The sequence below is a fragment of the Lindgomyces ingoldianus genome, assembly GCF_010093535.1.
Source record: "Lindgomyces ingoldianus strain ATCC 200398 unplaced genomic scaffold BDR25scaffold_13, whole genome shotgun sequence".
NCBI classification, from domain to species: Eukaryota; Fungi; Ascomycota; class Dothideomycetes; order Pleosporales; family Lindgomycetaceae; genus Lindgomyces; species Lindgomyces ingoldianus.
The window spans coordinates 192,477-217,942 of record NW_022985174.1 but is presented as its reverse complement, the minus strand read 5'-3'; the positions used below and the strand labels follow the sequence as shown (position 1 = coordinate 217,942).

Here is a 25,466-nt window from a genome sequence, read left to right as displayed (position 1 = left end):
ATTTTATGAGCGGAGAAATCTTATTTCTCGCACATACTTCTGGCAATGATTGGGCATGGTAGACAATTGCTTTAAGCAAGAAAAGTTGGCAGACTAATGTGGTCACTAAGCTGAAACCGAGCAGTTCATACGAGATGGCGAAACAATAGAGGTTAAGCAGGCATCCATAGATTTGAACCTTGGCGGGAGCGTCGAGGTCATATACCAAGGAAGCATCACCGGCTGTGATGCGCAAAATACTTCCTGAGCGGTCAGAACATCCAGAAGCAGAATTATTGTCTCCTTCTTCCCCACCCAGCTCGATAGCATTGTCCTAGTTGGTGTTGATCTCCGTCTTTTTATTCTTACTTTCAGCGATACTGTCGTTGCTACGTTCCTCTTGCTCAAGTTTTGCCTGCACAGTCTCTGCCTCGAATTCTTCAACGATGACCTTCCCCTGATATACCCAGGTCGAGGAGGTTTCCAGAACTGTAGATGATATCTTCATATGCGATAGTATCGATATGTGCGACAGCCTTGCGGAAGATAGCGAAGTGCTTTGTGAGACGCAAACGGTGGGTGAACACAGACTGAATGCCCTCCCTCACCATCGCAAATCTAGGGCTTTATTGGAATGTCGGCGATTCCTGCTTGACGTCGGAATTGTGGCAATGTGTAGAATATGAAGTATGTAAAAAGAGTTTACAAGGTATCCTTCAGCGCTGCCTTTATTTGCTTCAACCAACTGTGAGCCTGAAGCAGCCAGAGCGGGGCTTGCTTTGCGTCGAGCCATCGCTGCTTGGCTGTGATTCAATATAATAGGACCGCCCATTCGTATTTGGCATTGTGATATCATTTGTATATTACGTAGATTCGTGGTGTAGTGTGAGTAAGAGAAATATTTGCTTGATTAAGGTGTGGTGGGCGGGGTGACACGGGCAAAAGCGAAACGGGTGCATGCAAGTCGTGTTGGAACTCTAGAAAATGGTGTATTTTGGATATTTGACATCGTACCTGAGCATAGAGAGCTAGTCTTTGGAGACAGGTGTGGGAATTCGGCCAAACTCTACAGGTAGACCTCTAAAGCTGTTAGGATCCTAATTTAACCTGGAACATGAGTGGAGATACGGTTCACTGTGCTACCCCGCCTTCTAACTAAGGAATATTGACATGAATGAAATGTTTCCTCCTACGTGTGGTTCCTAGTTCCTGCTCGGTGACATTTTGGGCACAAGCTGAGAGCGACCTCGGGAACCCAAACAACGTTATAATTAAAAATAGGAAGAGAACGCACCAACTCTCAGAATGGCTCTCGAAACTTCCATTGGCTGACATAAAAGAAGCTGTTTGGTCTGCAATTGCTCGATCACCACCCATCGCGGGCTCGAACCCCCGACAAGAGCAAAAAGGAAGGGACAATGGCTCACCATCTCTGACTCGAAGACCACTCATTGCGGAAAAATATAGTATTTTCGTAGCCACATTCCTGAGGAGAGCCGTAAAATAAACCGCATCATATACGGTATTAAATCCATAGAGCAAAATTATTCGGCTGGCGATGACGGGGGAAAGAGAAGGAGAACACTTTCCATTCCACCCAACAAGTGCATGACTACCACTAGCCTTGTTTGAGGACTCGATTTACAGCCTCGGGGAACTACCCTGAATGTCCCATTACGGGGAGTTACTGGTACTTGGGCTAATGTTACCCTTCACGTTGTTGATACGTATCTGAGTCAAACAATGCAGGTGGACAATGCCCTCTTTCTCCGATTGTGCTTCGAGTTTATATTCTGCGCTGTCAATTTTCGAGATCGAAATCCATTTGAGGTCATAACGGCTCTTATATTTTCTATTAAGTGCACGCATCACAAACACCCCGGTTCACTGTTTGGCCGGCTTGAGGGTTGTTACACGCCGATCATCGCCATCTTTGGAACGCTCAACAAAATAGAGACGTGGAACGAGATCGAGGCTAAGTCGCGACAGGAAAACCTCAAGGAAGCACAGGAAGTGTAAGCAAGCACAATTTTAAGCACAGTTTTTCTTGCGTGTACTAAAAGCCTACCTCACAACTAGCTTAAGAAGATTGTGGGAATCCCAACAACACCGCTCCCACAACCCACCTGAAAAGACTATGTGCGTTTCATGCTCATTTTTTCGTAGTCTAGTAATAACCAACCCCCCTGTCTTGGCCCGAGTCACGTGCCGTGAGGGGTCCTCCGGAAGAGGGTCCAGTGACTCCAGTCGCCCGTGTAATTTTTGGTAGCTTGGGGGCCCAGATTTGTATGGGAAAATCCACCTTCTTCTAACTTTAACGCGACCTACAATCTCTCTGTTGCTCCTATTGCTAGGCTTAGCGCAAGAATTAATTAATTTATCTAATTCTGCGTTAATTAGTATATTTTTTAGCAAAATCGCACTATAGGTTGCAGAGATAACACCGTGTTCAATTAATTACCTTAGGGGCCCAGCTTTTGTGCGATGGATCCTCTCACACTCCCAGCAACTCAACCACATGAGGACGACGATACAGCTGCGCGTGTTGCCTCTGTTTAAGCTGTATCTAGTACTGTTTTTTCAACAGAGCGACGGCTTTATTAAAGGGCGGGCGCAAGTTTAGTTGTTAGGGTTTATCTGCTGCTGTTAAGCTGATGACAGCAGAGAAATAACAACTATTTAGGAGGTCCTCTACGTTAGAGGAAAATAGCCATAAACTATTAATGTTCTTAAGGGGCGTGCCAAAATAGTAAATAAGCAGAAAACACGTAAACTCGCGTTGTAGGAATTTTGCAGTCATCTGCCCACCAAAAATTACACGGGCGACTAGACCCTCCGGAAGAGATGTGTCTGAGCTTGATTTCAAGCCCTCGGTCACGTAGGTGGTCCTAGAAAATCTCAGGAGGTGGGTCGTGTTATTACTAGACTAATTTTTTCGCTGCGAGTGGAGAGTCGACAAACCATCGATTTGGGACTAAAGGCTTCGACTGTCCTATCAGCGGCGGAATCCCCAAGGCGGAGTCGCGATCCTATGGATCAACTATGCACAGATCTCGATCGCCCATCGTCATAGCAATCATGGACACGGCTCCCTCCATCACCCGCCTAAATGCCATTTTACTCACTAAATATATAAGCAGTTGCAGTCGACCTCTGCAGAATAAAAATCCCCCGCAATACGCTCTGGGAGTTGTACCGAAAGTGTACCTTCAATCATGGCGGACGAGATTCAGTCCTTGATGCCTTCTTGAAACCGAAAAAGTGCTGGAAAGAGCTAGGATATTGTAAGCCTGGTAGTGGTGCAACGGAAGAGTGTTGTATTGATGTGGAGCCTCCAGAGGCAGCCGTATAATGTAGAGATACAGGCACTAGTAGATAGTGTCTTGGCCCGGCTACAGATATTATATCCCTATTCTCCGAAGTTTCAGTGTCTCAACAAATATTCTTCTCGAAAGAGATGGAATCACGAGTAGACGGCTGGGAAAGATTGGATGCGCCTGGCACGCCGTCGTCACGATATCCATCGTTTGAGATTAGACCCCTCGGACCGTCAGATCTCGATCGAACGGGCCAACATACATTGTGTCCCCAATAGTGTGTTAGGCGGATCCATGAATGAAAATCCAATACAATTTGGAGGACTGGAAAATGATGTCCTGGCTTGCGGGGAGGTTTTAGAGTAACTGCTGCGTGATGCCAGTTGGAAAGAAACCATATCTACTTAAATAACATCTTCCCTTCGCAGACCTCTCGACATGCTCTCAGGCCACAGATCCCGCGTCAGATGAGAGGTATGTTTAGTCTGCATAGCTCCGAGAGCTTGGTCTAGGACATGACGTTAGGTACATGTAATCCTTTCGGAGTTAAGAAGGATTTAGCCTGTGGATCGTAAACCTTTCTGGAAAGAGCGTAAGTCCATCTTGGTATCTAATGTATCTTTAAGAGGATATTGGGCCTTTTCACTTCAAGAATGTGAATACGCGCCTTAAGCAGGGTTCTATGATGGGATTAAGGCTAGAGTTGCACATGCTGACAGCGACCATGTCACGTGATCCAGCCCTGCCACCTGTGAAGATTGAAAATCTCCGATCGCCAAGGATATCTCATGCTCAAATTTTGCTAGTTCCATCCTCATTATTAATATCAACGAATCAATCGATAAGTCCACCCTTCTAGCAACAAAGAACGTCAGATCTCTATCAATTGTCTCAACTAACCGCTCCTCGGAGTATCAATTGACACCCAACAGCAGCACTATTTTGGCAGCAGGATGTCCGCTACATTAACAAACCTCAAACCACTGAACCTAAAGCCAGTGCAAAAAGACACCCTCGACCTCCCTCTTGATGATGACAAGATCCACCTCCTCTTATGCGCCACAGGCTCTGTTGCCACTATCAAAATCCCCAACATGATAAACGCTCTCTCAAAATACCAGAATCTTTCCATTCGCCTCATCTTCACATCCCCTGCAACCAACTTCTTGCGCGGTCAGAGCTCCGAACAGCCTTCAATACACGATATAGAGGCGCTCCCGAATGTAGGCGGGATATACTTCGATGAGGATGAGTGGCGAGATCCCTGGGTTCGAGGCAACAAGATATTACACATCGAGCTTCGGCGCTGGGGACTTGATGGTCGTGGCACCATTAAGCGCAGACTCATTGGCAAAAAATCACTCAAGGCTGGTCAGACAACCTGTTACTTTCTGTCATCAGGGCATGGGATACGACCGGCGAGCTAGATCCGATCCGAGATCTTCCTGGTCTTGGTCGACAAAGGGGGGAAGGTAGAGAGGGGGTTGGGATGAAGAAAAAGATACTTGTAGCACCGTCTATGAATACTGCGATGTGGAAGCAGCCGATTACAATGCAGCAGGTTAAAGTGTTGGATGAGGACTGGGGCGTGAAGAACGGGGGTTGGTTTGAGGTACTGCAACCCATGGAAAAGGAGTTAGCTTGTGGTGATATTGGTGGCGGTGCTATGAGAGATTGGAGAGATATTGTCAAGGTAGTTGAAAGTAGGTTAGGCTTGAGGTGAGATGGGTTTTGCCTGATAGAAGTATTTACGTCAGCCTGCAATCTACGGCCGATCGGGCTCTTTCACTTTGCGTTGGGTTGAATACTCTCACTTTGGACACCCCGAGGAACCAAAGGACACGTGTGCCTCTGCTCACACTTTCCAATGCCTTCACCACCCGCTAGACAGCCTCAAAATCCCCACCTCGCACCCACTTGAGCACGACCCGAACAGCAAAGGTTATAACAAAAGCTATGCCTCCGTCTCCAAGGCGTGCTATATCACCCCCTGCTTTATGACCCAAACTTTCACCAACGTTCAAACTGTGCCGCCTGTCACGAGGGCCTAGTGGGCACAGTTGTGGTCGTTGAAACCATTGCTATCGGCGAAGCTAAAGGGCCTCCCTGTTCTCAATGGAACCCGAATATGAGCACAAAAGATAAACTAAACAGCTATGATCAACTACCACAAAACTTTTTTTCCGTTTCGTAGAGAGGTATACTCATGGGACCTCTACACCTCTTAAGTTCAGAATAATTGGGGGAGGATTTGGCTGGCGGGGCATCATAGCTGTGATATCAGTGGTATGATGCGGTATCGAACTACTACTCACTCTACGGATATCCCACACAAGTGTATATCAACGGTTTCTACGGATCGGTCCTTCTACAAGTCTAAGCATGGTTCTGTAGCCTGTACCTAGACTAAAGTAGGCAATTGATGTCACTAAACGATACAGTTTCTGCCGTGTATTTCATGTCCCAATCGTTCCTGTTGATACATCGCCACAAAGTTCAACCCCATAATTCCCTTCACTCCTCTGGCAGGATTCCGACTAGAAATCTTGGGATTGTCGCCGAGTTCTGAGCTGTTACATTATCTCTGTTGTTACGTTTAGACGACACATTCAGTTAAACTAATTTATTGTCGTACTCTATTTGATCCCTGAGTGAAGTCCTTAACGCGCAGCAATCCATGCTGCGTAATATGTGAAATCCAGCCGGCCACAATACACATCTAAGACATTCATCCAATGCAAATTCGAATTACATCCACTTAATCATACCACATGCCACTTGCGTAGACTCGTACCCTTCCCATCTCCCTAACCCCCCCAAAATTACCCAGGCCTCAAAACTACATCTCCGACACAAACAACTACTCTCTTAAAAAACCTCCTCCACTCCAGTGGATCTCCACTTGCTTTCACAAACCTGACTTCACACATCCTCTCGCCCCCAAAGACAACCTTCTCCACAACCAAATGTCCATTCAACCCCTGACGTCTACCATCCGCCATCTTAACTCTCACACTCGCTTCACCATCTCTCTCCCACTGCTCGACTTGCTCGTCGCCGAATGATGGAACTGGGACACCTAGACGGTGTAGGGCTTCGGTGAGAAGGGGGATGAGGAGCGAGAGTGAGAGTGGCGACAGGAAGCGCGCGAGCGAGTAGTTAGGCAGGACGTCTTTGAATTTACGAGCCGCTTGCGTCAGAGTTAGTGGGACCGAGGGTGTGGGTGTGAATTGCGTCAAACTCGGATCCTGGGACAGCAAATCCTGAGTACTGGACGGAAACTGGCTTAGGAATGGCGTCTGGGTAAGCGGCTGCGATTGGTATGTCGGACGATGGCCATTCCCGATAGCCGGCTGTGATGCAGAAATCCCATCGTGCGTGCCTAGTCGAGGTGGTCGTTCCCAATCGAATGGAGTTTCAGCGACAGGGGTTTCGGGCTGCGTGGAAGATATCATCATGTTGATGTTTGCGGGGTGGGCATGTGAGCGTCGAGGGAAGGAGTCAATGTCCATTGCATCTGAGTCCTGGGGAGTCCCGCCGCGCTGTTGGGAAGCCGTTGGGTCTTGCGAGAAATCTATTCGAAGCTGGGAAAGCATCTGTGTAGCCAGGCCGATTGGATTTGCGTTAGTCCCATTAGGTGAGAGGTAAGGGTTCTCTTTTGTGAACCAGGGATGTGTCCGGATTTCGTCGAGTGTAAAGCGGGATGCTGGATCTAGTTTGAGCATGCCGCGGAGCAGCGACACAATCTCGGGAGGAATCTTTTGCCAGAGCTCGTCGGTAGTCCGACCATTTGTCTCGACGTATTCCTTGAACTCCTCACTGCGCATTGTTGGTTCGTCCCAGGGAGTGTTCCCCACGAGCAACACAAACAACACAACCCCACAACTCCAAATATCGCACAGATTTGCCGCGTACCCAGCATCCAGTAGATCCGCTCTCTTACTTCTCCTGCCACCCACAATCTCCGGAGCGATATATGGCGGGCTCCCACAAACCGTATTACACAGTCTAAAAGCCCCATCCTTCTTGAATAGCGCCGCGAGTCCAAAATCCGCTAACTTCAAATCCCCCTCCCCACTCAAAAGCACATTCTCGGGCTTAATATCTCTATGTGCAATACCCTTGCTGTGCATGAAGCTCACCGCCGACACTAGCTGGGTAAAGTAAAAATGCGCAATGTGTTCTCCAACACCTTCATCGGCTTCGATTTTATCAAAGAGGTCGCCGCCCTCGGCAAGCTCCATAGCAATCCAAGTCCAAATGGTGTCTTCGCCGGAACCCACGCAGTGGATGATGTTTTGGTGTTTTCCGAGATGGGTGTGCAGGGTTATCTCCATCTTCAGCTGCTTTGGGGACAGACGACCTTGTCGGAAGGCATGTTCTTTGTTGATGAATTTGACGGCGATGACGGGCTTTGGGGCATGCAGGGGACATGCTTTGCGAATTCTAAGCAGTGTGGAGGTTAGCGGGATGGTGTTGAAAAGGGTATGGAAAGTTCTAGGATTAGACTCAAAAGTAGAAAGCGGGAATACATACGATGCATAGGCACCCTGTCCAATCGTCTTGCTGATGATTCGAAACGGGAGATTCGATGGCAATGGAGCAATTTGGCTCTATTCCTGCCGTCAGTATTCCTGTTTGCAACAACCGTGACAAAATCATTGATGCAACAACGTACCCCAGGCGGTGCAGGCGCCATTCCCCTCTTCTCCTGTAACGCGAATAACAGACGAACAAAAAGCCGCGTAACCCAGTGTGAAGCCTAACGAGGCTCCAGCTGATATGCTGAACTGTTGCCTGTTGGCGCGTCTTCGGAATAACCCTCTCCTCCGTGTTACCCACAACACAAACCACAACACGCTTTTTCGGCTCGGCAACGCGAAATCCCTTATCGATAAATTACCAAGTCACATGACAATGACGCAACCACTTTCAGTCTCTGTCTCTCTCAGGAGTCCTTTCTCTTGGGAAACTCGGTCCACCTTCTCCAAGCCCAATTGTAGCTGTGGTGGGGAATTGTGCAGGTTTCGCGACTTTTCCCGAGATTCCCCACCACATACGTGAGTATCGTACGAGGAGCGCGCAACTGTGCAGCCTGAAGGTACGAGTTTCACATTAATCGAATGAGATCCAGCTCTCGCAGCCACCTGCCATGTGCAAATGCCGGTCGGAGAATCCAGGACGCTGGAATTACGATCGTGGTCAAACCGCCAAACCCACTCAGCAACTTGACATCAAACCACAATCACAAATTGTCGGGACTAGGAACCCGGAAACCTGAGTGAGAGCACAGTACGGCTTCCGATGATAGTGGGAACCCACCACAAATATGCCATCCGTGAGCATGACACTCTAGATTCCAAACGGCGACTGTGTGGAGGCTGGACTGAGTGAGGGAGAGATTCAGATGTGGTTCGGCTACTGTGCTCAAGGCGAAGTCGTCAAACTCAAACACGCCTTCGATCCACAGGCCCGGAATCCGCACCCGCCACCAACCCAAAATGCACGCCGTGGCGGCCCTCGTGGGAAAAGCGTGCTGCCACGAGCTCCCTCCCAACCTCTGAACCTCATCTGGGCACACCAAAGCCCCCCCCCCCCCCCCCCCCCGAATGCACACCATCTCAACTCTATCTCCCTGACACGCAACAATCTTGGTCCTCAGTCGCCCATCTGCATGCATCTCGGACATGAATAGTATATCCATTCCCCCACGACGTTCTGGCCAAATGAGATGCATGCAGCGCCTATCAGCACGTTGTTCTTCACAGTAAGCTCTTTGTTTGAGGCATTGCGACCCGACTTGACTCATCCAGCCTTGCCCTGTATCATCTTGGCTCAGCTGCCGCTTCCCCCCCCAATGGCTCCATTCTCCATTTTTGCCAGCCAGCCCTAATACCGCCCTCCAAACCCCCAAATTAGGACTTCCCTTCAACTCGCCACCCACGTTTACTAAACATCCCCAGGATCTACCCTAATACACGCTACACACGCGCCAGCATCCCCCCCGTTAAGGTTCCGCATCGACGTGAATAATGTGCATGTGTGCCGACATTCACGGCTGGCCCTGCGGCCCACTAGTACCTAGCACGGGACTAACCGTGCGACTACCATGACACAGATATTGCTTTGCTGTCGCCATCCATGAGTTTGTGGCTTTTGGGATCCCTACGCATGTACAGACGGTTTTACCGAAATTTACCGTGCACAACACACGTGGCAGTGAATTCCGAAAGAGTGGTTGCAGCTGCGGGAGTAGCTATGTGTAAAACTGTGCATGTCGGGCCTTTCTAAATGCAGACGTGGGAGCTGCGACAAGGGATGATGTCAAGAACGGACTCTCCGGAACTGGAGTGAGGAGGTGTTTGCGAGGTCGGGCCGAAGTTCTGAGTTGTAGATTCATGCTCACAGAACTTTTCTAAGAGTAGAGCTGTTCAATGCAGCAAGGAGCAACCCGAAGAAGTTCTGCTCTGCCCGATGGTGTAGAGGCAAGCATAGGCCAAGTTGAAAAGAAATGTGCGATACAAATTATTTTTTTTCAGTAGCTTTAGGAGAATCCCAAAGCAGGCTGTCTAAACAGACACGGCGAAGATAGAAGCATGGCTGAGCAGAGGCTGTGTCTTCCGTAGGAGATTTTGCAGCAAGTAAACAAAGAAATAAGATTCTCGTTTAAGTTAGATCGACCATACTTGTATCCTCAAAGCGGAGAGCTAGAGTGGCAGATGTTAAGAGAGATTTGACTAGCGATTACACCAGCAAGAGCCTCGGAGGATACTCATTATTCTGTTACCTGCCCAAATAGGCAATCAATGCCCTTAGCTCAAAGCTTCTCCGTAAAACGGTCAGATTAGAAGGCGCGACTGTGGTTGTCATAGCAATCAAAACACTTGCACAAAGTTGAGATACGACTACTGTAAAGCACAACTTATTCAAATGATGTCATTCACTCTCTTTATAGCTCCCCACTAGGGGAAGCAGAATTAAACGACTATGTGAAAATACCCACAGACAGCCTCCAATAATGCTAAATGTATTTTCCTATCCTAACGCCTTAAGTCTAATTTGCAATGCCTGGTGGATAAGGGGAATAATGCAATTATAAAGCCCGCCTAAAACAACGCAAATGAGAACCGTCGATCAAATTCGATCCCCTCCTATGAGGACCGAGATGACGACATGTTCGAGTTTGCTACATAGGCAGCAGCAGCAGCAGCGTCCAGGCCCCGCAGCTGAGGGCCATACTTTGGGTGTTTGATGAACTTTGGCACAGAATCCTGAAACATTTTAGCATCAGTTTGATTTGAACCCAATTTACGGTGTACGTACACTCGACATGAGCTTGAAGATGGAATTCTGGGCCTTCTCGAAAAGCAGAGCAACCTCTACCAAGCTTTGCATCATCGCAGTGTCGTCACCGACAGCACGGGTCATTCGGGTCGCGAGCTGAGTCCGCAGGGCATGGTCAATGTTAAGTTCATTCGGTGATCCGGGGGCGAGGAAGGCGTTATATAAGCCTAGACGTTGATTAGCGAGTTGTGTCAGGAATGGGAAGGTAGAATGAAAATTCACCATAGGCCGCAGCTAGTGTCTCCCGAATGGTCTCAATTTTGTGATCGCCAGTGATACTGACAGCAGCGGTGTACTGGGCCCTGAACTCTTGCACCTCCAGGTAGAAGGACAGATTCTCCTCGCACATGGTATCTTTCAGGAACTCGCGATAGAGAAGGCGCCAAGAGGGGTTACGGATGATCACATTGGTACGGTTGCTGTTGGAATCGCGGGCAGCTCCCTCACGAGATTTCCCAGAGTTGGGGTCTGCTGGAATAGGGGAATCGTCGAATTCAGTCCAACCAGCGATCTGCTGGCCGTGGACAGTGACGTAGTATTGAGCTTGCTTTGTTGGAACGAATTTAGTATCGTTCCCTGGAGCTCGGGCGTCTACTGGAGTGATAAGGCGAAGGTCAAGGAACAATTGGCCGATCTCGAGGCCTTCACGGCGGTCGACCATCGTGCAGCAATCCATCAACCAATCAACGGTAGCTTTGCCTGTGAAGACGTGCTCATACGGCCTGGCGTTCGATGGCTTGTGCTTTATCATACGGACGCCAACGTCACTCCTTGAGAATTCGTGGATGGAGTCTGAGTCTGCCGACAGTGATTCATTCACAGTTGCGCCCACAAATCTTCGGAAGATAATCTCGACAGTCTGCTCATCGTGATGAAGCTTATCCGTGTCGATATCTCGCTCAAGAATCACGAGCTGGCGAGGGTTGCGGCTTGAATCAATAACAGCTTTAACATGGGCGGACTGAATACCGTTGCGGCTGCAGAACCTTTCCAAGATGTGAATACCCTTGGGAGTCAATTGCCATACTGAGTTTTTGTTCTGGAAGTCAATTTTACTTTCAACAGATTCGATGAACTTTGCTTCGAAGAATTTCTGACAGACTGAGCGGGCCATTTCCTTCGCCATGGAGAAGGTGGTAGTCGTCGTAGTGGTGACAACTCGAGAGGAGTCCTTCGGGTCGGGCATGCGGTTTGATTGTGAGAATTTCAGAGAGCCGAGATTGGTAATAGCTTCGTCTGAAGTAAAGGTGAAGTCGATCATACGGAAACGGACCCTGTGAGGAGTAAGGGGAAGCGACACCATCAAGGTGGAGAACAAGTCTTTGAAGTCCTGAAATCACGTTATTAGCTGAACTCTGAGATCACTCCAGGGGGGGTAGGTTGAGGGGCACGTCAGCTGGGACGCACGAATTATTAGGGTCAGAAATGAATAGTGAGGTGCGGTGAGGATATGCAAACAAGAGAGCATATTGGGGCCATATATATGACTGAAATATATCAATTAATGCTACTTACTCGAGTAAAGGGCCGTTCATCGTCCGTCATGCGGAGCAGCCTTGACGAAGTTTGATGCATCTTCTTGTCAGCGGCTCGGGGTGAGCTTCCAGCGGTCGATGCCAGTCGTCGGGAATCCAGACTAGCCTGTCCCGTCTGTTCCTCTGCAGTCGGCGCCCGGATCGACAAATTCGATGCTGCGGGCCGGAGCGGGGTGGTCGAGTGGATGGATGCGTTATCTGCAACCGACTCGTGGCCTACCGAGTGGACGCTGGGATTCAAGGAAGGTTCTCGCAGACGCAATTCCTCGCTCTTGCGTTCAAATCGGCCTCGTGCAGATGCTGGGGAAGCACGCGGGGCTCCTGTGGAGAGGAAGGGAGAGTCGGCGGAAGCGGGAAGGTTGATGGAGGCACTACTAGCTCCTCTTATGTGGCCGGCGGGAGTAGAGGTCAGCGTCGGGCCTGTGGCTTCGCGACTGCTCTTTCGCAGGAGCGGAAAGCGCGAAGTGAGGGTAGAGCGACGTTTCTCTGTAGAGCGGCGGGCAGCGGAGCGTGAGGCTGCCGTTGTGTCCCTCGTGGCGACGGCTCTGCCAGACCTGTCTCGGTCTGCTACTTGTCCGAGGTGGACCTGCTCGTCGTTGATGCTGGGCTGAGGCTGTGGATTCTGAGTGTTAGTAGGTAGAAGGGACGATGCGGGCAAAGAGGCAGAAACAGTCTGAGGAAGGTAGGGAGTCGTCAACGGCATCTGGCCGACAGAGGCAGGAGCGTCGCGGAGAAGAAGGTCGCAGGCTTGACGAAGGGAGCGAGCAAGTGGGTACGGGCTAGCAAGGGTGGCTCCATCGACGGTCAGAGAGGTCTGTGTCGCTGGGCGGCCGTGACCAGTGACTTTTTCTGCCGCCCCAGCGGCGACCACACGCCTAAGACAGCTTAGACAACGCCGGCCGAGGGCTAAAACGAGGTGGGCGATGACAAAGGCACTAGCCAGCCCCGAAGCCCCCCCAGCAGCAATGGGCGAGGTCTGCCACACGCGCTGGCATGCTCCCAGGACTCCTTGGGAATAAAATGCTTGGCTGGCGAAAGGGCGGCCACGAGGTATCCCTGCAGATCGAGCTTGTTGCAGGACGAGCGCGGGCCTGAGCTCGCTAGCCTGTGGCCTGTCTCTCCGCGATAGTGTGCACCCCCTCCTGTAACCACTCCAGCTCGCCGCCCGACTCCCGAGCCTGCCGGGCCAGCGTCTGCGCATCGCGTCGGCTGCCCGGTCCTCGCAGTCCTCAAAGTTTGGAGGCGGTTATCCAAGACTCCAAAAGCAACCACCGCGCTGTCATCTCATCAGTCCGGTGCTTGTGCTGCGTGGGCGTCGACGTGCAATATGTCTGACAACCTCCAAGCCCACACACTGTCCTGGCTTTCTGCCGTGCCTTTCCCCCGCACCCCCCCTCCACCCCTGTCCGTGCTGACTGCTATAACTTTGACGACGACAATAACAGCAACAACAACAATAACAACAACACCATCATTATCATCATCGTCATCATCATCATCATCATCCTCATCCTCATCCTCATCCTCCCCATCCTCATCAACTCCCCTGGGATGTCTCATGCTCTTACTTAGATGGCTGCCTGCTCGACCGGCCGAGCTCGTCGCTCTTGTGCGTGCAGACTCGTATCGCACGAGATCCACAGCGGCCGTGTATCGGCGACGCTCATGGGGAGACAAAGGCGATGAAAGAGGGGATGGGCGTGCAGTGCTTTATTGCAAGCATCTGTGTGTCCGCACCTGCACGCAATTGAGCTGCAGCCAGCCAGACTTGTGCATCCGCGGCGCCTCCTGTGCTATATGGGTGTATGCGGGTCTGATTGAGACGTTTCTTTTCGCATGACGCAGACAGGTGTCCTCCATGCAGCCTCTTCTTCGAGCAGCAGCAGAGGTTGCGAGCAGGCGACAAGTGTTACACCTGCCAACAGCAACCACTTGGTTGGGCTGAGAGGTGCTGAATGTCGTCGCCTCTCACACAGCAGGGCCACGCAGACTCCCAGACACCAGCGTCAACCCGGGTTTCGAATACTGCACCGCCGTTTTCCCAGTTATGGACAGCCCCCGTTTTCGTGTAACGCATGGTGGCGACATCATGCCACGGTGAGGAGGGTCGCCCCGCGAGACGATTGGCAAGTGTCTGCTTTTGAAGGCCACACAGAGCGGGCATGTCCAACTAGGCCGAACCCCGAGAGCGGAACGTCGTCTGCCAACGTTTCTGAGAGGAGCGGAGGTTTGCTGCTAGCTTGTGGCCAATTTTGATTCCACAGGCAACGTGCACTCCACGTTGCACCCTTGCTTCGGCTACCCGCGCTGCCGTCAGCAAGGAGAGAACAAAGGCCCAGGCTGGGAAAAGCACTTTGGTTCGACTTTTACTTATTCTCAGACGAGCCCCTTTTCGCGAGCCTCGACGCAACGCAGTTGCAGCGAGCATCGTATTCAAGGGGAGCAGCGAAGCCACTGTGTGCAAAAGGGTGCGACGCGGCAGCGATGTGCATACGATCAGCGCTGGTTGGCACGGCAGATCCATTCCTCATAGCGCAAAGGTGAAGAGTCTGCTATTTCTTTTCTGGAGATGAGAGAGAGAGATAGATGTCCCGCGTCTCCACGTGTGCGACCAGCCCCACCGACACGTTTGGCGGTTTGCTGCGAGACATCGTCCTGTTCAAGGCCGTCCTTGCCAAGTCGGCGCTGGGCCAACCAGACTACCCATGCTGCCGGAGCCTTTCCCATCGCGTCCGCTTTCGGCCTGGCAAAATTGCAGCGCCTTCACTCGTCGTCTCGCTCGCTGGGCCCAGTCAGGGATCAGCCTGCGAATCACCATCGGTGGAGCGTTTCATGGTAAACGCCACGGGGGTTCAGGTATGCCCAGGTCGTGAGGGGGTTTCTTTGAGCAGCTGGATGAGGGCTAGCAACGAAGGCGCTGGGAACATTCGCTCATCATCCAATTTTGCAGCAGTGGAAATTGTTCTGAGCGCTGTAAATCTCCGACCCTCGGCACGTGCGAGGGCTGAAGAAAAGCAAGTGTCCCCCACGTTTCAGATCCAAAAGCACCAGGAAAGGGGTCCTTTTGCCAGCTTGCGGAGCTTACTTTTCCCGCCCAGTTCAGTGTCGGTGAGCAGAGTCCGGCTTCTCGTGTTCGCATAGCGCCATCTTGCTAGCGGAAACTTCCTCCGCTTCACCACACCTGCTATCCGCTGGTCAATGTGTGAAACGAACACCTGGGATTTCTGCACACCCGAGATACCCGCCGATAGCACGCTCCTCGGGGTACCGGCCGTGCTACTTGTTGCCAAGCACGACGTTAACATGGTGACACTGATAATGCGTCTCCTGGCCCAATTCTCGCAGGGAGCACCGTCGACTTTTCCTGCTCTCCGGCTCTCTCAGACTTCCTAGATGTCGTTGGCAATTGATTTCGGCCCCCGTTTCATCAGTCCTTAAGGCAAGCCTTCGGGCAAAGTGCCGCCTCTGCACACATCAGGCCATGCTGATTTCTCCAATATTCCACAAGAACCCATCCAGCCCACGGATGTCAGTGTCGAGGCATCATCTGGAGATCTCCTGTCGTCCTATCTCGTCCTGAACGGACGCAGATCTTCCGCCCAGACGGGAAAAACTGGCTACCCGAGTAACGAGTCATGGCACAATTCGTTAAGATAACCGCGTGGTCCTAGGATTCCCAACACGTGGCAGCCCAATCTTCCGTCTGTGAGAAAGCCAAGCGGGCCGCTGGCGTGAACGACTGGTTTCCCTTCGAGATTCAGTTTGTACGACATTGCGACTAATGGGCACTGGAATGCCGATGCTGGCCTTTGATCGCGAAATCAAGACTCAGAACACGACTGACAACAATGCTCATTTCGTCCTTCGAGTGCTTTGTCAGCGCAACACATCGATGCTATCGTTTATTCGAAGAATTGATGGATCGATATGATGATGCCTTCGACGCGCATCGCTCTGAAACCCGACCTCCCAACAGACGCCTCTTTATTCGCAGCCTGTTTCAACAGGGGCCTCCTTGCTATCTGCAGCAGCACGTTGCGGTACTATATTTTGATATTGTTGTTTCCCCTTCCGCTCCACCCTTATTATATTGCCTTCCGTTATGCCCTTGGTTGAAGAGAGTGGGGCAGCGGTAGCGCATGTGTTTCTTGAGTCAGAAATGTCGGTGTGAGACCTATTTCCCACCCTTTTCCACGGTTCGACGAATCGAAAAAGGTTTTGTTGAGAAGATCTGAGGACACTGAACATGTCATGAGTCGGTCAGAGGTATGGCATGATTGGCGAACCCTTGTGGGGGGACGTATTGGATCTACCTCGATATCAGCGACTCTTAACCTCGACCCCGAAAGGGACCGGCGGAACTAGAAAGAGCAATTGTCCACATCGGAAATGGTTCGACGGTTACCATCGTCTCTCGGGACGCTTTGTGGCGAAGCTAGTATTCATTTGTACCGACCGACATCAAGCAAGCCGGGGGATCGAGGGATCGAAATGCGAAACCCTGCAGCCAAGCCAATGGAGGAAGGGGGGTCAGTAATATCCCCAGTAGCGACAAATATCGCAAGTATTCCTTTCACAACGTCTTGCAGCAAGGAGTTGTCGTATTGTATGCTCGGCCGAGGACATCGGACTTCGAAGGAGCTTCGTATCGTAGATATCTTTTGATAAATTCAAGATGCTCGGTTTTTATTTGTCCCTTTTTAGTCAATCACCTAAATTACAAGAGTTGGGATCTTGAGGCTGTTACCTTTCCCCGAGCTTGCAAGCACGCCATGCCAGAACCAGAGTTGGCCCGATCAACGAAGCCCTCCTTGCTTGAGGAAATGGTTCCATCGTACTATGGCATTAACTGTGGCATTTGGGGCAGCGTAATGGACTGCAATATATCTTCATCGAGGACAATTGTGTACTCGAGGGGTTGCATCTGGCGGAACGCCGAGTCTCTAATTCTCCGCGCCGTCATTGTGTCTTGCACAGGTCAAAGAGAAGTATGGCGGTTGCTTTCCACTGTACCTAAGGTTGCTTTTATGTCCACGGCGTTGCTTGCTGTGACCTTAGCGGCAGTCGGGGGCATCGTGTAGATATATTCAAGCCAACTAAGGGCACAACTTAGAGTGCAATGGTTCTTGAAGGGGCGGACAAAACTTCTCCAACGCGTCATGCACTTGGTGATTAGCCTACCCTACAACTACATCTCCCACAGCACTAAGGTGGACACTGTGCACCACGACCTACTCTAAGGTCGCTTGCAGTACAATTATAGACGTCCTGGCAGAGCTATGTGGGTGGTGCACTGTCATTCACATTACTGATGACTGTCTCTCAGGCTCCACCAAGCAGAACACGCTAAATATCTAATGTTTTGTTTATCTATATAAACCTAACTTTTTCAAATTGCTCTCTCCCTTGGGACAAAGGTATATGGAATTTCTATTAACTATGTCTGTGCTTTTCATGCAACTCGGTGTATAGATTCACGGATTTGACTTTCCCATGTCTTGCGCCAGCTTTCTTTTTACACTTTTGAGGCGTTGGCTGGAGCCATGGTGTTGGGTTCCCTCCTTTGCCTCTGGAGAACGCTCTTTTCGCCTAAGGATCCCTTTGCTACGTGCAATTGTCATTGGACAGCGCGCCATTGTGGGATCACGCCCTCTTAGTAAACACTTGGGCCTCAGCGCCACGTCTTTCAGTAAGCCAAGCAGGAGATTTGCCTCGAGATCTCCCTACACAAAAGCATCTGACTCCATCCTTTTTACTAAATCACTATCATCTGCCTCACTGCGTCCGCCCAGCCAGACCCCCCACACTATCTTTTCTCCTAGAACGCGTATCAGCACGCAAATCACCCTGCTCAGTTCCCCTAGAACCATCTACAACCCCCTCACGAATATTTACCTACACGTAACATCGAACGGAAGAGATTGCGAGCCGGAAATAGACGACGGCGGCACAGGCGTCTTGGAAGCCAACGCATTCCAAGCACCTGCTGCGGAGCATTGACGTGGAGTGTTCCGACTATGGAAACGTTTGCCTGAGTCAAAGGGCGAGAAGACGCAAATTTCCGTCCATCTCTTGTCCTCCCACAGGGCCACCCGCCAACACATTCAGCGCTCCATTTGCCGCAAATACTCTAAGATGGCGATTTCCATTGTGTCTAAGATGCGTTATCTCTCTCGTTTGAGAGAGGTGGGAACAAATACTTGACGAATGAACGGCACGAGAAGAATCGAATCCTCCAAGACAACCTCGACTCGTGCTCAACAAAATCGATCCGCATATCGTCGAGCGAGACAAGGACGCATGCCCAGACCCACACATGAGAGGCAGGGAAACAAGATTAGTCGAGCAGAAACCGAAGTGCGACGCAAATCAGGATGAGTTTAGCTTAACAGGCCGGGCGCTAATGTTGCAGGAACTGCACTCACGAAAGCAACATTTCCTCTCTTCTCTCCGATCTGGTCCGTCCAGCCTTTGCAAAGAATCGCTTCCCCCCTTTTCTGAGATACCCACGAGACCCCTTTTCCAAACAACCGAAATATGAACGTTGGTGGGCTGAAGAGTAAACGCAGTATTGAAAGATTGTGTTTTAGTAGGTAAAGTAAAATATTTTTATTTTAAAATGTATTTTATAAAGTTAACTCTTTCTAAGTACAACAAGAATAGTAAAGTAAATTCTATTCCTCTAATTAAAAGTGGTTTAAAACAGGATATTATACCCTTTTTTTTTTAAATAGAATTCAGATAACTTATACCCTTCAAAGAGAATACGTATTCAATAAAAGTTTAAAACATTAGCAATAGTTTTAAAAGAAAAGCACTAACTAGTTAAAATTAACTAAATAACTATATAATAAGAAGAGATTAATAATATACTACTATCACATGAAACATTTAAAAATGCTTACTGTTACAGCTATCTGACCCCCTGAGTGGCTTGCGAGCTTAGCACTAGGTATAGGTTCTTCGGCCTCCGTACCTCTGCGTCCGACCCTAAGGATTACTCTCTCGTTCTACCCCTTATCCTGCATTCCCTCTCTGTGCTTGGGCTTCCTGCGCGATACCTATCACACGTACTAACCATAATAGTATTATGAAGGAATTACGCTAGAGCTTGAGACCGCCATTGTGGAGACCACGACAGCCTTATCATACCATTCAGCGAGGCCTCGGAATGGTCCACGTCAACGTACCTAATGCCAAGCGTACCCCAGAATGGGAAGCCGAATGTGATCACATTGCAGCCCGTATCTGATATCAAGATTCGGATTCGGACGTAGTGTGTCTATGGCTCTCTATCTAACTCACATCAATGAGATACTCCCGGAGTACTTTCCTAATATCCCCTTCTGTTTCAAAGGAGGATTCACGCTCTAAATTTATGGTCTAGCGTAAATGTATACATTCATTCTAAAGACCTTCTTAACTTTCCTTTTTAAAAACTACTTACTTTAGTCTAGAGCCATACTTAGTTTAAAGTAGCCACTCTTTACAGGCTATTCCGTAACTTAGGTTTTTTTTAATATCTAATTACGGGCGCTCTAAAATTTATAGCTATCTGAATTTTAAGTTAGTGCTTTAACATTTGGGTTTTAGTATATTTTGTACTCTTCTTTTTTATGACTATTACTCTGTATTTATACATTGCTTTACGAGTATATTAATAGTCTTTTAATAAACGAAAGAGTGATTAAGTAGGTGAGTGCCAAGCGTGTTAAACACGCCGCGTAGCCTTCAAGCAGTGCCATGTAGTTAGGCTGTGTGTTGTTTGCAAAGAGGCGGAAAACAGTGCTGCTTGGTAACACATTGAAATCTTAGAACAATTTATGGATATCGTGGCTAAATAACTAGGGCACATCTAAACTGAAGTGACGTGGATCCCAAAAATATAACGAATTGCTTCTAAAGCCAACATGAGGACCGCATTTTCTTTTGTACATGAGACCCCTCACCATAGAGCTGCTACTGAGTGTGCGGTGCGTCTCCAAAACTCGGAAATGTGGAGCTTTCTTCGTCGAAATTCGGAGGCCAAGGAGACGTGAAACTTTGCGAAGGGTCGAGAGAGGGTGTGCAATCGAAAGATAGGTCTTGAAAAATATCAACATCAGAGGTCTGAGTGAAATAATTGTCCGGCTGAGAATATGTCTGGGTATCTTGAATATAGCTTGGGGGGAAGGAATCGAATGATTGATTTGTCTGTGAATTACCAAAGGAGGGATATTGGCTCGTAGCAGTCTGAGAACCGAGATTTCCGACTACATCCACGTTGACTGATGGGTTCTCATCAGTACGTGTCTCGGAATGTAGTTGACGGAGAGACTCAGAGTTTTCGAAGGTAATATTTGTAGAACCATATCCCGAGTCAGAAGGTTCACTTGAGCCTTTCGGTTTATGTTGGCGTGCATTTTGAATTTCATCCAAATCGGGGCCATTGCTATATCCTTGTACTAGAAGAGGTGGTACATATACTTCTGCCAATTCCGCTCTGGCCGGGTTTCTTTCTGCTTGGCGACTGTCGAATTGTTGGGAGGAGATAGCATTTGCATCGTTGGTTGGCGTGTTCGAGCCGGTTTCTCGCGCCTGTTGATACATAGTAAATAGCTTTATTTGACATTCTCGAACGATGTCAATGAGCTGACTTTTAAGAGTCTCCTCTAGCTGCTGCATTTGCGTGTTCTGTTCCACCAGCTCTTCTAAGGAACCTCGCACTAATTCGGGGAGCTTCTTCTTTGAAAAGTCTTCGAATCTGACGAATTCCTGTGAATTGGGCGATCCAGATGGCGTCAATGGGGTTGCAGGCGTGAAATCGCAATCTAACTTTTGTTAGCTTTGGCGAAAAAAGAAGTTCTTGATGAGATCTTACATGCGCTAGGTACCTGGTTATCTGCGTCCTGAGGGAAGAGTATTTTATATATAGACTTCCACCTCTGCTCCTCGGGTATCAAATTTGTAGATCTTTTTTTACTCCTCAACTTTGCCTCTTGTGCTTTGCTGACGCCTTCTACTGGAGCTGCTTCTTTCCATTCACAGCTTTCTCGTGCTCTACCGTGGATAGTTAGTTCTTCCTCACTATCAAATATCTGGCGACATCGCGCGCATTGAATAGGTAAGGCATGTATTCGGTACAAATGTTCCTTCACTCGAGAAATACTGGGGAATCCGGGATAGACACATGCTCTATTAGATGAATGACTGCTAGGATTGCGCTTGAAGAAAGGACATGCAAACTTTTTTCGTCCAAACAGCTTTGTTTCAAGGGGGCCAGGATCCAATTTTCTTCGTTTGCGATGTTCGTCTTCGTCGTCATGATCATCGCCACCATTTGGAGGCAATGCACCGCCGTCAGAACCCTTACGCTTTTGCGCTGAGGAATTGCATGTTATCGTTTTAGAGTTGACGGGACACTGAGATTGCTTGTCCGTCGAACTCTCGTGATTTGAACCTTCGGCCTCTTGCGTGTGGGTCTGAACACCAACATTTGCATCGAAGAGCCGGTAAAATTCAGTCATGACGCGATTGACTAAGTCCGTTTTCAGAGGCGATAAAACTGGGCGTACAATGTTTCCGCGCGCGGTGCTATCAGGCGAGTCTGGGAATGGCGAGTCACTGCAACTCGATTCTTCCTCGTAGTCTTCCGTCTCACATAGACCATCTGATGAAACCTTGTTGGCTTCCACCAAAGCCGTATTCGAATCGAAGTCCTTTGTCCTTGGATTACAGATGCAGGCAGCCGCAGCCGTGCTCGCATCCGCTTGGTTCTGTAACTGGTCTTCTGGGGGCCTCGTCTCCCTGTCCATTTGAAGCGCCTGTACTTTTCTACACCTTTGATTGATTTCTTCCAGATTGGTGGCAGTGAGTGGTTTTTGCGTGTCCACAACACGATTCTTCCGTTTCTGTATGGTCGACTTCCTCATGCCGGTTCTGCATTTACTAGAGCACTTTGTACGTTTCCTTGTAAAGGAAGAAGTTGCTGAAGTAATTGTTGACCCTTTTTTTGAAGATCTCGCAGAACTTGTTTTTGAGGAGCGACTCGATATATTCGATGAAGATGGAGCTGTTGGCCCAAATGATAGCGAAGGAGTAGGGGAACGCCTTCTCTCGGACCCTTCCTGAACGCTTGGGTATCCCCCCGGGGACATCGCATCGGCGAATCCAAAGACGGAATCGAAAGGTACTATTAAATCGAGAAAATTTTCAAGAGCAGGCAATGGAGAATACTCTCTAGAATAGACTGGCATTGGTGGACCCAAATCGGAGTCTAGTGGGCTAGACTCCAAAGACGAATCACCAGAGACTAGAGAAGGAGTAGGGGCTTGGATGCAGCTTTCCTCGAACGAAAATGCATTTGGGGAAGCCAGTTGAGACAGTCCAAAATCCTGTGGTTTGCAATCAGGCCTGAGTAAGTCAGAAGCGCGTTGAGGTAAGTGTTGGCGACCATTGGGCGGAGGAACCACCATCTGCGAAAATTGGGATTGTAACTGCGGTGGTTGGGATGGTAACCCGGAATAGGAATTGTCATAACTCTGGGCAGGTGAGTAAGGCGAGCCTAGTTGAACTTCCGGAGGAGTGCTTACCGGAGTGCTAATAAGGCTAGGGTCAATTGAGATAGGCTGGCTTCCGGGCATGTTTTGGAAACTAGGTCCATTCCATTCATAGGAGCAACTCTGATTGCCCATACTTATGATGCTTGATACACTCCTGGGTGGGGTGGGGGATGCGTGAGCATGATATGCATGTGGAGTATGTAAACTGCTACTTGAATATGTCTGATTAGGTCGAGAGGAGCACCCGATTCCGGAAATGTGTAAGTTATCTGCAAAACTCAAGTTGGGTCGCTCGGTTTCAGAGTATTGTAGATCCGAAGTCAATGCGAAACCTAGCCCAGAATGGCGAATTTCAGGGTACATGTTTTCCATGATGGCACAAAGTATTTACGACGGCCAAGAGTAAAATGGTAGACCGAGAGGCAGGCCTTATACCTAATAGACGTTGTTGCAATTAGCGGAAATCTTTGCACAGACTTTAACTACTCTTGCGCACCTTCCGCTGCCCTATATAGTTGCTGGAGCTCAATGAGATAAGCTGCCCTCTGACAATTCGAACTTTAAGCCAGCATGTGGGTTTCAAAAGTGTGTCTTCAGGCTTACCCTCAGCCTCTTAGTTTAACGTCGTAGCACTGATAAGCATGATCCGATAGCCGTAGTGTGCTGAAATAGCCGTACCCGAAGGGTTACTGTAGCGATCTACCCATTTGAATATAGGTTTTCTGCTACCAGAGAAATATAACGCAAAGCTTGACGAAGAAGCCTTGCAGCGGCTTTTGAATGAGGCCGCCCCTTGCGATTCTGATCTTGGTTTCAGCCTTGCACGTCGAGAATTGTATTCCGCAGCTAAAGCTGTCCAGTGTAGGAAGGGTAAAATAACACTCGCAAAGCGAAGAGAAGAGACATAGGGTATTGAATGAGCAGGCACTCGAAACGGGCGGTGGCTGGGGGCAGGTGGCATAGAAATAACGGAACAGCAGGATATTAGATTAGAGGGGCTTTCCAGTAGGAACAATACAACTGTTATTAGGCATCCTCGACCGTAAGATTCAAATGACCAACGGAAGAAGGTAAAAGAAACAATAGCAAGGACTAGTACGATACAAAACGAACTGGAACGCACGCCACATCTCTTGGCGAATTCGCCCATGCGAACAAAGTAAAGGGCGAAATTCGGGGCTATGCGTTAACGTCAAGTGAGAGATTCGTCTACCTCGACAGTTCGGATATCAGTCCGACATCACAAAGCGAAGTCTCTAATGATCGAGTTTATGGCTGACAATTTTTCAGGATCAAAATACCAGTGCATGGAGAATATAAAATAATGGCTTCCTCTTGCTTCCAAAGCAATGCTTCCAAAGCAACGTGCACTGCTGAGACGAGACAAAGAGTCGAAATCCAAACAATTATTCGGCAAACGAAGACAAATAGAATAAACTACGAATTCAAAAGCCAACATGCCTAAAACGGACCAAGTTTCCTTATCAGCCACAGAAACCGATACAGGGTAAGCCGAAATCACGTGACAGTATGAGACACATGAACAGCTTAATTGACCAAAGTAGATGTAAAGAGAGTAAACAAAATTACGAACCCTTCACTAGATTCATGCAGGCACCTCTGAATGTCTCTGAGCGCTTGGCGTTGGGAATACCTGGAAAGAGTCCCGAGGAGCGGGAAAAGGAAATGCAGCAGACTGTGGCAGCGCTTGGGTTCGGTAAAGACGATCGTTATGTAGCGAGAAAGGGTTAGATAATACTAGATTTAACTTGTCGTCTTGGTTGGAGCTCGAAGGATTTACGACAGCGGGACTGTTCAGGTAGATAAAGGAAGCAGAGGTCAGAAGTGCTGCTAGTGGACGAAACGTGTTGAAAGCGCGCAGGCGCTAACTCGTCAGACACATCAAGCTTTTTCTCTTCTCGCACACGATCATGTTTGTTTCATCACTTGGTGTGAAGCATCTCTCATTTGACGGAGAGGAGTCACTAGAGCAGCCGCCAGAGCATAACGGAATGCAAACAGCCAGCTTTATGGCAAAAGCATGCTTGAGTTGGGCACTGACGTAGTCGGCTTCGGGAAGTTGGATGCCATGTCCCATTTTTATAGATAGCCTACAACGGCGGACTTGCGGATGATATGCAAGTGGAGAAGTATTTTCGTTTAATGGATGCGAATACACGAGTGCGTCTGTGTTCCTAACCTAACAAATATCCACGAATCAGCGCGGCATTGCTCCGCCCAAAAATTCGAAAATAGTTCCGAGGGGAAGTAGGGGAGGAAGGGAAATGCAGACAGGGGGATGGTGTAGTTAGGCACTGGGTCCCAGTTCTGATTCCAGTTGCTATTGGTATCTAGACCGGTGGACCAAACGAGTTAGGAGATAGCAAGGGGAGCAAATATAACCATTTGCTGAATAGACTAAAGGGATCCGTGACGGCGATGTTGAACGAGGACAAGGATAAGACCCCTAGCCCCATTGCTCTTACACTGTGGATTCATTCTCCAGAAGAGAAGGTGCTCCTCCAGAGAAACCGGCGCTAAAGATGCTTGCCCATCTTATAGAGGAAGTCAACGGAGTAATTGCTAATATGGTATCCACCAGGGGGCAGCAAGGCTGAGGAGGTAGAGACAATGGCGAGGTATTTCTTTGATTGGATACGTCGCACGTCAAATGGTATAGCCTTCCTCAAATCGCATGAAGTTGCTCCATCCTACTTCAGGGTTAATACCACGTACTCCTATTACAGCAG

At 49.1% G+C, this 25,466-nt stretch overlaps 6 protein-coding genes across 6 annotated transcripts; 2 read left to right on the top strand and 4 right to left on the bottom strand.

The window, feature by feature from the left end:
• Positions 1-4,249: 4,249 nt before the first annotated feature.
• On the top strand, positions 4,250-5,019 carry BDR25DRAFT_333683 (flavo protein; the record flags this gene model as incomplete). Its single annotated transcript, XM_033692861.1, has 2 exons — positions 4,250-4,616; positions 4,664-5,019. 2 exons carry the CDS (start codon positions 4,250-4,252, stop codon positions 5,017-5,019), a joined length of 723 nt encoding a protein of 240 aa, XP_033548384.1.
• Positions 5,020-5,929: 910 nt separating this feature from the next.
• On the bottom strand, positions 5,930-8,273 carry BDR25DRAFT_285018 (serine/threonine-protein kinase-like protein chk1). The gene is made up of 3 exons (XM_033688151.1): positions 7,975-8,273; positions 7,833-7,909; positions 5,930-7,742 (listed from the first exon to the last, which is right to left on the bottom strand). The coding sequence occupies exons 1-3, from the start codon at positions 7,993-7,995 to the stop codon at positions 6,119-6,121; spliced, it is 1,722 nt and encodes a 573-aa protein (XP_033548383.1). The 5' UTR covers positions 7,996-8,273; the 3' UTR covers positions 5,930-6,118.
• Positions 8,274-10,217: 1,944 nt separating this feature from the next.
• On the bottom strand, positions 10,218-12,701 carry BDR25DRAFT_259943 (RGS-domain-containing protein). Its single transcript, XM_033686620.1, has 6 exons — positions 12,385-12,701; positions 12,156-12,240; positions 12,044-12,127; positions 10,863-11,970; positions 10,620-10,807; positions 10,218-10,567 (listed from the first exon to the last, which is right to left on the bottom strand). Exons 2-6 carry the CDS (start codon positions 12,213-12,215, stop codon positions 10,448-10,450), a joined length of 1,560 nt encoding a protein of 519 aa, XP_033548382.1. The 5' UTR covers positions 12,216-12,240; positions 12,385-12,701; the 3' UTR covers positions 10,218-10,447.
• A 2,060-nt stretch (positions 12,702-14,761) lies between these two features.
• BDR25DRAFT_342282 (uncharacterized protein) lies at positions 14,762-15,568 on the top strand (the record flags this gene model as incomplete). The annotated part of the gene is made up of 2 exons (XM_033693704.1): positions 14,762-15,283; positions 15,317-15,568. The coding sequence occupies 2 exons, from the start codon at positions 14,762-14,764 to the stop codon at positions 15,566-15,568; spliced, it is 774 nt and encodes a 257-aa protein (XP_033548381.1).
• Positions 15,569-20,053: 4,485 nt separating this feature from the next.
• Positions 20,054-20,785, bottom strand: BDR25DRAFT_303062 (uncharacterized protein). Its single transcript, XM_033689931.1, has one exon. The coding sequence runs from the start codon at positions 20,762-20,764 to the stop codon at positions 20,135-20,137; it is 630 nt and encodes a 209-aa protein (XP_033548380.1). The 5' UTR covers positions 20,765-20,785; the 3' UTR covers positions 20,054-20,134.
• A 2,262-nt stretch (positions 20,786-23,047) lies between these two features.
• On the bottom strand, positions 23,048-23,711 carry BDR25DRAFT_20893 (uncharacterized protein). Its single transcript, XM_033684589.1, has 2 exons — positions 23,213-23,711; positions 23,048-23,151 (listed from the first exon to the last, which is right to left on the bottom strand). Exon 1 carries the CDS (start codon positions 23,675-23,677, stop codon positions 23,330-23,332), a length of 348 nt encoding a protein of 115 aa, XP_033548379.1. The 5' UTR covers positions 23,678-23,711; the 3' UTR covers positions 23,048-23,151; positions 23,213-23,329.
• Positions 23,712-25,466: the final 1,755 nt, after the last annotated feature.

Excerpts from the sequence above, each read along its gene's own strand:
- BDR25DRAFT_285018 (XM_033688151.1), bottom strand. The coding sequence starts at position 7,995 with ATGGCGCCTGCACCGCCTGGG. Across the intron at positions 7,910-7,974 it reads TGGCGCCTGCACCGCCTGGG|AGCCAAATTGCTCCATTGCC; the intron begins GTACGTTGTTGC and ends CGGCAGGAATAG. Across the intron at positions 7,743-7,832 it reads GGACAGGGTGCCTATGCATC|AATTCGCAAAGCATGTCCCC; the intron begins GTATGTATTCCC and ends CACACTGCTTAG.
- BDR25DRAFT_259943 (XM_033686620.1), bottom strand. The coding sequence starts at position 12,215 with ATGCATCAAACTTCGTCAAGGCTGCTCCGCATGACGGACGATGAACGG. Across the intron at positions 12,128-12,155 it reads ATGAACGGCCCTTTACTCGA|TCATATATATGGCCCCAATA; the intron begins GTAAGTAGCATT and ends GATATATTTCAG. Across the intron at positions 10,808-10,862 it reads GACACTAGCTGCGGCCTATG|GCTTATATAACGCCTTCCTC; the intron begins GTGAATTTTCAT and ends ATCAACGTCTAG.
- BDR25DRAFT_20893 (XM_033684589.1), bottom strand. The coding sequence starts at position 23,677 with ATGCCACCTGCCCCCAGCCACCGCCCGTTTCGAGTGCCTGCTCATTCA.
- BDR25DRAFT_303062 (XM_033689931.1), bottom strand. The coding sequence starts at position 20,764 with ATGTATCAACAGGCGCGAGAAACCGGCTCGAACACGCCAACCAACGAT.